Source organism: Aulostomus chinensis, chromosome 16 (genome assembly GCF_037954235.1).
Source record: "Aulostomus chinensis isolate RoL2024-O1b breed Wild chromosome 16, RoL_Achi_v1.0, whole genome shotgun sequence".
NCBI classification, from domain to species: domain Eukaryota; kingdom Metazoa; phylum Chordata; class Actinopteri; order Syngnathiformes; family Aulostomidae; genus Aulostomus; species Aulostomus chinensis.
The window spans coordinates 5,772,197-5,783,349 of record NC_141335.1 but is presented as its reverse complement, the minus strand read 5'-3'; the positions used below and the strand labels follow the sequence as shown (position 1 = coordinate 5,783,349).

Sequence of the window (11,153 nt, the reverse complement as noted above, 5' to 3'; positions counted from 1 at the left end):
AGCATTTGTTAAAGTGTTCAAGATATGAGAGTGGTTGTGAAGGGGGCATTGTGTAACTATGAGGGGTCATAGGCCACTATTTTACATACAGGGTTATGACCAGATGGGAGAAATGTGAGTCTTGATTGAAACGGGCAAAGTAAGAAATCTCACAGCCTGTAGAGGTTTAAGGATGACCTGGAAAGTCTGGGACTTATATGTACAATGAGAAAGTTGATGGAAAGAAACACAGAAGTTAAGCTGGTGCCTTCAAATTAATATACATGAGTAAAAAAAAACATAAAAAAAACGCATTTGATGTCTAATTTAAAAGGAAGAAAAGCAATAGATTGATTTCATTTGTGGAGTTCTTGGGCAGATACTTTTGTTGTTTTTTATCATTTAAAAATATATCTTTTACAGTTTTTTGATTATAAAATTTGTAATCTTATGGCTGCTACAAATCTAGTTTGTAGATATAGTTATAATGAGGTGTAAAATACGATAAATTCATGTTTCTGGATGTAGTTGGATTAAATGAAAAGTGTGCAAATGTTTGCTATAATTGCTGAGTAGAGATGTTTATACTGACAAGGAGACATTTTAAAAGGAATAAAGTTAGATTTAAAAGCTCTCCAGTTGTCTGACAAGTCTGATTTTATACTGCCCCCTGTTGTTCATTGTGTGATCCGGCTCTTTTACCTTAACATGCTTTTCTAAAATGCATGCATAGTTCATAATATAAATTTAGCAGTGTATGTAGTAATGTATGTTTATTGACAAACTAAAACAGAAAAAATACTTTAAATCCTGTTTTTGCAAAATGCGGTGATCAACACAGTCATTTCTTTCCAAATATTAATCTCCTTAAGGCTTACTCCAACCATCGCTTGCCTAACCATCCATCAATCCATCCATTTTCTATACTGGTTATTTATTAAGGGTCATGGGGGGGGGCTGAAGCCTATCCCAGCTTACAATGGGCGAGAGGCTGGGTTCATCCTGGACGGGTCGCCAGTCCGTCGCAGGGCCATCAGCAGTTAGGGGCTCAGTTTCTTGCTTCAACATGGTCACCAGAGGAAGTGAGGATTGAACCAGGAACTCTTCGGTTGCATGACGGCCACTCTGCCTCTGAGCCATGCCGCCCCTGTTTGCCTAACCATAAACATTTACTCATAATCACCAACCCAAAAATTAATGGCATTGATTTCGGATCATGTAAATCTTGGAAACGTCGTGTTTCTCATGGAATTAAGAATATTTAGGAATATAGTTTTTTTCTTCAGATGAACTTTCGGCACCAAGTGATGCTGGAGTCTGATGAACTCCTCTCTGAGTTTACAGTCAAAAGGGCAATTGGTTGCCAACCTTAAGCCTGCCAATTAATGGCAATTAATATCCATCCTGAGGACTCTATATAATGAAAACAGTATTTTTGCTGGTACACAACTGCCTTTGAATATGAAATAAAATGAGAGTGGGAAAGCTTTGAAGGAGAAATGCAATCTTTTGGTGAGAAATGGGAAAACAAAGTAGTAAAAATATTAATATATAAAATCAACACTTTACACTTACATGGCCAGAATACAGATTGAAAATGTCAAGCTTTCTAGAAGCTGAATGTAGCAGATGATGCAAAACCAACACGGGAGTTTGGAGATGCGTTTAGAATTACTGGGTCCTGAGGGGTCAACACCTGTTATTCAAGAGGAGTATGGACAAGAGCATGTTTAAATCAAGGCAGCAAGAAAGACTGAAACAAAAACCAGCATTTCCATGGATATAAATCTGCACAAGAAAAACGAGTTCTGTTCATTTAGAACTGAATTGTATGCAATTATGTTTATTATGAAAAACAAAAAAAAAGAAAAATATGCAGCCCTTATGCTAGGTTACAACATGCGTCATTTTCCTAATAGACGCTATGTTGCACAGATTGACAGATGTATTATAGATCATCAAGACTGGATTCTTATTTAAAAAATAACAACTACGCTTAAAGCTTTTGTTAGCCAACAAGGACTTCTTTAGCTCTACAAAGTGATTTGAATCCTCTTGCATTCGCCATGACGCTTGGACACCGAAGCTCATAAATGGACCAAATAAAAGCAATTGTCTTTGTGGCTTCAATTTATCCATTTATTTTTTTTACAACCTCTCTAAAGGAGCTATGGGTATTACCACCATGGTTACTTTTCCCCCATGAATGCCTACACAGTACATCGCAACTCTACAGTGGCCTTGTTTACACCAGAGACCAGCTGATCAGTTGAAGCTTGGCCACTGTCATGGTGACGACAACATAGTCCCAGATTTTCTAGGGACACAGAGGATGCAGAGGAGGAACAAAGACATGAGGAAAACAGAGACTTGTGAGAGAGGAGGAGATTTAAACTGCATCTCCCTTCTATTATTCACAGTAATGTGAGATTGCAAGGTGATGGACAAGCTTTGAAGAACCTGAGAGACATCAGTGACCATAGAGTTTCACAGACACCAGAAGATACTCCTGACCCCATCCCTACCGTCTAAAGCTTTAGATGGTTCTGGCAGACAGGAATAAATATAGATAGAAGAACGAAGCAGCAGGCTTCTATTAACAACACATGGTGCCACCCTCCTTACATGGACTATAAAGGTTCTGCTGCCCAGTCATGCTACTGTTCGCTGCGGCGCCAACACATCATAGTCACTGTTGGGATCAGTAAAGTTTCCTTTTTTCTAGATTCTGAAGTGGTTGCTGAAGCTGGTTAATTGTGGGAGGATGTGGACGATGTTTGACAAATGTAGGACAGCGCATGATTTTTTTTTAAAAAGTGTGAGGTAATGTGTCAATTGGCAATTTCACCACTAGATGTCACCAAGTGACCTACATACTGCTCCTTTAAACGACTTTTTAAATTTCCCTACATAATACTAGAAAAGTCCTGGCTTATATTCAGTCAAGACTTTGTATTGAGAATAGGAATTTTACATCCTCTTTTTAAATTGAATTACACATTGTGATAAATTACTCAACATTTCTGAAATGGGATTTTTCCATTTTTAGCCACATAATTTTGTTTTTAATGTCAGTCTCTAATTTTCTATTTTCATTTGAAGTGAGGCTTCAGGTCAGAATTTGGATTCATTACTTCAGTGTTTCTTGGTTAAGGTCTTGGTATTATGACACAGCACGTAAATTATTTGATTTCATAAGTAAAATCTTAAGCCGTGTTTCCATTAAAAAAAAAAATCTTTAAAAAAAAAAATCACATGAAAACAATCCTGCTTTATCTTCAGGTCATTGGCCTTTAGATTCTCTCTTGAGTTCTTGCATCTCGTCACACGATGACTCAGACTGACAGTGTGACAATCCCACGTCAGGTTAGAGTAACGTAGGGAGTAAAGAAGCCAACTCATATTGACACACAAACTGACGTGGCCTTATTATATACTGTACACATACAGTATGCTTAACGCCAGACCTGCGCTGTGTACAAGTACTCCCTTCCTTTCCCTCCCACCTAAACACATCCCACTCACAGTCCTCTGAGGTAATCTTATAACTGATTTCTCTTCCCTGCCTTCTTTGCTACTAAATATAGACTTCTCAACCATCTGTGAGAATGATTTTGTTCCTTTAATATCCCCATCAGCAATTTCAGTTGGCCAACAGAGACCTCTCCCCCCCTGCCTTAGAAGCCCCCCTGTTTGTACCCCTCAAAATCCACCTCCTCCCAACCATCTTGACACCAACACTACTGCCACCCGCAGCCCCAACCCTCTGGAAGATCTGCCATCTGAGTGCAGGGTGGGTTTTGCACTCCCCGGGACGTGGGTCCAGCTCTACGTAGGGTCAGAGGCACTGAGGGATTTGTAATCTTGTGTTTGAGATAACCAGCATTGAGCCCGGGGTCTTTATTTGGTATTTATAGGTCTGCGTCTCCTCTCTGGATTACAACAAAACCCGGTGAGTGGATTTGCATCCCATCAAGTGTGCTTTGTTCTACTAATCAACCATCAATTTTGATTTGAAATCTGGCTATTGCAAAATGGGAAGCGTAAGTCAGTTTGTGCAACTAATCATCATCTCGGAGGAGAAATTAAGAGGAAAATAAAGTGCAAAGACCTCAACAACACAAGAAGTCAGATTACTATTTTGCATTTGATGAGATTGCTTGAATTCTATTTTATTTCATTGAAGTCACCTTGCTGCCTTAAATGTTCTGGGTATGTCTTAAAATGACTAAAGAAATGGGTGAATGTGCTGACCATCCTGCTGTATGGGCGTAGCAGAGATTTTATACGGTGTCATCAAACTCTGACGGGGGATGGTACATCTGAGCGCAAGCGGATTATTTTAAGGGACTTAAAAACGGTGCCCAAAACTAACCCGCTAACATCGCTGACCAAATCTACACCACTTCTCACTTGTGCTGGGAGTGAAGTTTGAACATTCCCTAAGACTTATTCTCTGGAGGTGTGTTTTCTATGTTGTGTCAGGCCCATTTGATAGTCGAATAACGCCGTTACTTGTTGCTAAAATGTCTTGAGTGGAGATGGCTTTTAAAAATAGCTACAGTGGGTTGAGTTACAGACAGAAGATGTGATGTGATGTTTTGCCATTTAACTGGGAAGGGGGGGCTCAAAAAAACTGTTGAGAACTGAAGGTGCTAAGACGCATGTATGAAGGAGAAAAACAGCGCAACATAACCACATACTATAATGTAGAGCAAGATGCTACAAGTGGTTGCAATACATTTAGTAGTTGGTGTTAATATGCTCCAATTAAGATAGATATCTTGGTCAAAGCTGACTTGACAGATGAGACAGAGGAAAGAATTGCTCCGGCTTTCCCCGCCCATGTATTCCGATGCAGGCTGAAGACACGGAAATATGATCAGATGATATAAATAATGTCAAATGCTATTTTATTATTTGAGGCCTTCACTTTTACTGCAGTGGAATCGCAGCAGAATGAATTAATGTCGAATTTCCGCATGCTTCCGTTTATGTTGGCAATAGATCTCGTGCCTCTCAACTAAACGGAAACACACACACAGCTCTATGTTTTCCTTGCGGCAGACATTTGTTTCAGTGGAGAATGCAGGGAATCTGAGGGCAAAGACATCCCCCTTGAACTTGAAAAATGAGCAGGGTCCACTCTGCATGTCTGTCTGATACATTTAGGTCCCCTGAATTCACTCGTATGGGTGGTTCATGGCTGTAGCTGTCGACAGTGACGTCTTATCTTGAGAAGTTTGTGGAAGACCAGGGATAATGCAAAGCAGTTATGAATTATGTGAAAAGTATCTTCAAATTGAAGCATCACTGATTTTCCTTTTCATAGAAACAAATTACTGCACCACCTTCTGCTTTACTTTTTTTAACGTTTTCTTTTTGTTTTAGTTTCTTTGTAAAACAATTACTAGTCTTACTGAAAAACACGCCCGGGGTTTAGTCATTGAGGCCTTCTTGGATGCCACGAGTTCTAAAGGCTTTTAATTTTTTTTTACTCTCTGGAATGCCCAAGATATTTTCAATGTCTCTGACCCAGTGGAATTCCTAAACTGAAGCCACCAGAGGGTTACCTTTCTACAACCAAGTAGCACTCTCTGCATCTGTTTTATGACTTTTAAAATGACTTTATTTTTTATTTATAGCTTGACAACTGAGTGTCTTCTGAAGACGTGTTGACAGGGTTTTGTTTGACTTTTGCCACTTTTATCAGCTTGAAAAGCATCCTGTATGTTCTAATTCAATTATTATTCGAATTCATTTTATTTTGTGTTTTTTTTGTTAGCAGTAATATACTCTAACATTGTCTGTGCTTCCTCCAGTCATGCCTCTGGGAACACCTGCCCCCCAAAACAAGCGGAAAAAGCTCACCAAGATCATAACTGACCTATCAAATATCACTCAGGATGGTAAGGCTGACCTAAAATGACATGGATATGAAACCAAAGTTCCATGTGATCAAGATATCTTCTTTAGCAATTAGAGCAGTTTCACATAAACAAGGTATACATAAATAGATTAATGATAGGTGATAGTTGGAGTACATTTCGTACAGGTTAAGTGACGCAGTACAGGAGTAAAATGCAATGTAAGGATAAAAACAACAGTCATTAACACTTGGGGCTCATGGGTTGACTTTAGTTGAATAAAAACAAATCAGATCAGGAGATTGTATCATTACTAACCCCATCTTCAAAAACAGTATTAAAAAGGACGTGAATTAAAGCAAAGTAGCAATGATCATCTTTGGTTGTAAGTCAGGCAAAATACAATAATCAAACAAGCAACTGTACAAAAGTTGTGACCACAGTTGTGTCCGTCGCAAAAATTGATCAAACAAAACCCTTTTTATTTCTGTATGCATTTACCAAGTGATTTAATTTAAATATTACAGTTTTAGTCAGTATTTCAAGTTTTTGTTTTCATTCCCTAATCACTAGAGAGAATGCACATCCTAACCTTGTGACCCTGCTCACAAGGATAAAACTATGGGTGTTTAACTCCTCCTAAAGTTACCATATAAATTTAACATGAAAGATTTAAATATTCCATATTTCTAGAATACAATTTCTTTCCCACATTAAGACACTTCCAAATGTAATAGCTATTTGTTGGGATGGTCCTTACCTAGAATTCCAAATGGAGGCAGATGGATCCGAGTTGAACCTGGGCAAAAAGATCAGAACGCCCAAAGACATCATGCTGGAGGAACTTTCGCTGATGAAGAACCGAGGCTCCAAGATGTTTAAGATGAGGCAGCAGAGGGTGGAGAGGTTCATCTATGAGAACAACCCTGACATCTTCAGCAGTGAGTCAATGGTGAGAGCCTTGGTCATACAAATAAATGGAAACAGAAACAGAGTGTTGGTAAGCAGTACACTGATGTGAGGTTGATTGTATTCGTTTCAGGACAACCTGCAGAAGTTTGTTCCCGGTCTGGGAGGTGAACTTGGAGGTGACATTATAAATGTTGGTGGGCATTTTGTTAGCAAGCAGGCAGGGCAGCTGTATTTTGGAGGGATAAACACTCCAGGAGGCCCTCCTGTGCCTCCTCCAAAGCCTGGCAGCAAGGGTGCAGGAGCAGGGGGAGCAGGAGGAGCAGGAGGAGCAGGAGGTGCCGGAGGTGCAGGAGGGGAACATGGGGGCGACCAAGGGCAAGGAGGAGGAGCTGGTGAGTTTTCTCCACAAGAAGGTTGGCAACGTCAGTTGCAGAAATTAAATAAATATGCACTGAAAACATACATATTTTTGGATGAATTTTTTTTTCTAGAAGTTAACCTGTCCAGAGGTTTAACATTAGCAATTCAAAGAATAACGTGATGTCACTGGGAGGTTGCATGATTCAAAGAAGTGTACTGCATCTGTGCTGTATTTTTAGATTAAACATGAGATAAAAATTTTAGAGTTGTTGGTAGGTGGATTTTTTTCAATCTTTGGCATGAACCAGGCTGCCTGTTTCCTGTAATTGTAGGTGACAAGGCTAGGATGACTGGCAAGTGGTTCTCTAACTGGTTCTCTAACTCTTAAAAGCAAAGCGAGTCTGGTGTGACCCTTTCAGTTGCATTATGCCATTCACAACATTTGGCAAAGTGCTCATCCAGCAACTCTAGTCCAAACAGAGGAACTGGGACAATCCTGATCCACTTCCAGCTCTCTGACATGCCTGGGAAACCTGGGAAAAAAAGAGCTGCAACACCTCAGCAAAGCTGTTGTGAATTTTTTCTATGTGGAGGCATTTCTATTCAGAGCTTATATGCAGCTTATATTTCTCAAATTTGATTTTGAAAAGCATGAGTTGCTTCCTTTTCCTTTCCTCCCATGGCTTTTAGTCACACCTATTTCCTAAAATGTTGACAATTTCTTAAAGAACAACTGTATTCACATTAATGATCCAGAAATCTTACTCAGGTGTAGTCTGATAGCTGTGGACATTTCCTTCTCAGGAGGTGGAAAAGGTGATGCATCTAAGGACATTCATGGGAAGATCTACATATCACCATGGGAAAAGGCCATGAAAGGTGATGAAAATCTGTTAGCCACTTTGAAAACTGCAATGCCCGGCCCTGCTCAGAGAAAGGATCTGCCCAAGTACAAATGCTTCAACAGGTACTTCCCTCAAGCCCTGGCTTCACAGATGCTTGTCAAAAAAAATGGGCTTTAATTAAAATGTAATTTTTACTGTGCACAATTACATTAATTGCCAGTGATTATGTAGAGGACAAAGATCAGTTATGACCATTAATATCTCTCTCTCTCTCTCTCTCTCTCTCTCTCTGTATATATATATATATATATATATATATATATATATATATATATATATATATATATATATATATATATATAGATAGATAGATAGATATAGATATAGATATATAGATAGATATAGATATAGATATATAGATATAGATATGTAGATAGATAGATAGATAGACAGATAGATAGATAGATAGATAGATAGATAGATAGATAGATAGATAGATAGATAGATATAGATATATAGATATATGTACCTCCACCAAGGAGGTAATGTGATCACCAGGGTTTGTCTGTCTCTCTTTTAGCAGGATAACTCAAAAACTTATGGATGGATTTTGATGAAATTTGGTAAGATGATAAATCTTGAGGAACAATCGAATGGACCTGGATCTCATGATGTCATATCCCCTTGGCGAGGGTATGCACTCTATGAGTGCCCTCTAGTTCTAATAGAGATCAACTACTTGGTGGAGTACCTCAGGGTTCCATCTTTGGACCGCTCTTGTTTTGATTTACATGAATAACCCACCTAGGGTATGCAAAAATATACTCTTTATTTGCTGATGATACTGTTTCACAAATATTTAGCTCACTGATTCTAGAAGCAAATGAAAAGATATCATCTGTGGTTTCAGATGTGCTAACTGTAGTGCAATTAAAACAAATATGGTATTTTGAAAAAAAAACTGATCGTGAAGAAATGCATTCAAACATTGGAAGGTTTCTCAACTAATTTCACAGTAAATACTGACATGGAAATTCCATTTGGAATTAGTTTGTAAAAGGGCTTTGAATCCATTTAGTTGATTTTTCAATCAATCATTCCTGTAGTTTAACTTTATAATTGCATCTTAATCTATCCTTACATTATGTATTTTACTGTTTGTGCTGCAAAATGTCCCATTTGTTTTTGATATTTCTGAGGATGATTAGCTATGCTAATAAAATCACCTGCTCCTCCATTCAGAAAATACAAAGATCGATCCATTTTAAATGAAGACATATATCAGACTTGTGTACTGTATTCAAGTATAGATGTGTACACCCAACTCATGACTAAGTTTTCTATGACCTCTTGAGACATTAACTCATTACAGCACATTCCAAAGATAGTAAATTCTCTGAATTGTTGGACTTCCCAAGGACAATATTCAATATTTACTTAATGCCAACTGTACAATTCTATCCATTTTGTATTTACTGCATATTTCAGAAACATGGATGAATTAAGTAATTGTATAAAAAAAAATATGGGAGTATCTTCAAAACGGCTGTTTGGCAATACTCAAACATTTCTAAATTCTTCAGCCTCTTTTATAAATATGTGAGCATAAACTAAAACAGACTGTTGAATCCTCTCACCTTGTATTGATAGGAGTGCAATGCCCTTCGGTGGCTTTGAAAAGGCCAACCAGCTCCTGAAATTCCAGCTGCCAGAAACTGAGGCGACCAAAGAGGAGCCTGAGCCCCCAGTGGTGTACCAACACGACATCAGCTGCCGGCCTTCCTTCAACCGCACTCCTATTGGCTGGGTGGGCAGCAGTGAGCCCAGCAGCATTCATATGGATGGAGACGCCGTGCCCTTTGATGGAGAGACCGATGAGCTGTGAAAAATACCCATACTGTGATTATACTCGATGTGCACAAACACATACGTACATGCAGGCATGAATGCATGCATACATGCTGGCATGCACGCGTACAATACAAAGGCTTACAAATAACTGTTATATTGATGAATTTAAATCTCTCAATATGAATAGCTGATGGGATACATGAAATGTGGGTGCTCCGTATTGGATTGTAAGGCAAAGGAACTGTACAGGGGAGACAAAACACTAAATCTGAAAGTCAGTGCACTCCTCTAGATCTATCAGAAACACTGTTGGTGTAATGTTGCAGACTTTGTGAATGAGGAAAGATTGGAACATTTATGAAGGGTAGATTTACGCTATGTGACTGTTGTTCATGTCTGGATGTCATGTTTGCTATTTCCTAGTGCCTTTCTGTTGTTAAGATTCTCTGGCCTTTTTTGAGCAATAGAAATCCTACAAAAGCCTGTCTAATTCAGGGTGCTTGCACAGAGTCAGTCGCTGACCCATTAACCCACTTTATGGTCCTCAATTTCTCCACAATAAACCTTTTTCTGAGCTTCAACAATTTTCTTGAGCTGTGATTAAAGTGTCAAGGGAAGTCGGTGTAGAAAAATTAGTAAAAATTTCACAATTTCTGGAACAATCATTGGAACAATATACACTTCATCACTCTTTTCATGAAAAAAGTCAGATAAATGGGGAGAAAAAATTGACCAGGTGGCATGAAATGAGTAAAATATGTAGCTTCAAAGTCCATCCATGCATCTTGTACCTCTAAACCTGTTAAAGGTTGGAGGCTGGAGCCTATTCCATCAGCCTTTAGGTGAGAGGCGGGGTTCACCCTGGATTGGTTGCCAGTCCATCACAGGGCCAAAACATATAGACAGACAGCCATTCACACTCACAGCCATGCCTAGTCAATTTAGAGTATAAATTAGCCTCGTCCGCTCTTGATGTCTTAGGACTGTGGGAGGAAGCTGGAGTACCAGAGAGAACCCATGCAGGCACAGGGAGAACATGCAGACTCACACAGAAAGATCCAGTGCTCGAGCCGGGACTCGAACCCGGAATCTTCTTGCTGTGAGGCGACAGCGCTAACCACTAACAACTTCAAAGTCAGTAGCTTGTTGCTCCTAGAAGGAATAAATGCATTAAATATCAAAAGTAAAAAATAGTTTTCTCAGAAAATTATTACATGGAGATACATTTTTGTTCATTGCTATATTTTTCATTTGTGATTTGAAAATGTAGCTGGTTTAAGTGAAGCTAGTTTTATTAACTATCTAATAAACGCTGACCTTTTTGGCTAATTTATTCAGT

The 11,153-nt window shown here is 38.9% G+C and overlaps 2 protein-coding genes across 3 annotated transcripts in view; one reads left to right on the top strand and one right to left on the bottom strand.

Moving 5' to 3' along the window:
- The window catches only part of camk2g2 (calcium/calmodulin-dependent protein kinase (CaM kinase) II gamma 2), a 105,041-nt gene extending 94,073 nt beyond the window's left edge, over positions 1 to 10,968 (bottom strand). For both annotated transcript variants that reach the window (XM_086179656.1, XM_086179660.1), the window contains exons 1-3: positions 10,863 to 10,968; positions 9,601 to 9,842; positions 6,607 to 6,806 (exon numbers count right to left, since the gene is read on the bottom strand). The gene's annotated coding sequence lies outside the window, so the exon portion shown is untranslated. The remainder of the gene's footprint in view (positions 1 to 6,606; positions 6,807 to 9,600; positions 9,843 to 10,862) is intronic.
- myoz1a (myozenin 1a) lies at positions 3,778 to 10,510 on the top strand. Its single transcript, XM_086179684.1, has 6 exons — positions 3,778 to 3,931; positions 5,802 to 5,888; positions 6,611 to 6,798; positions 6,889 to 7,150; positions 7,923 to 8,085; positions 9,614 to 10,510. Exons 2-6 carry the CDS (start codon positions 5,804 to 5,806, stop codon positions 9,846 to 9,848), a joined length of 933 nt encoding a protein of 310 aa, XP_086035810.1. The 5' UTR covers positions 3,778 to 3,931; positions 5,802 to 5,803; the 3' UTR covers positions 9,849 to 10,510.
- Positions 10,969 to 11,153: the final 185 nt, after the last annotated feature.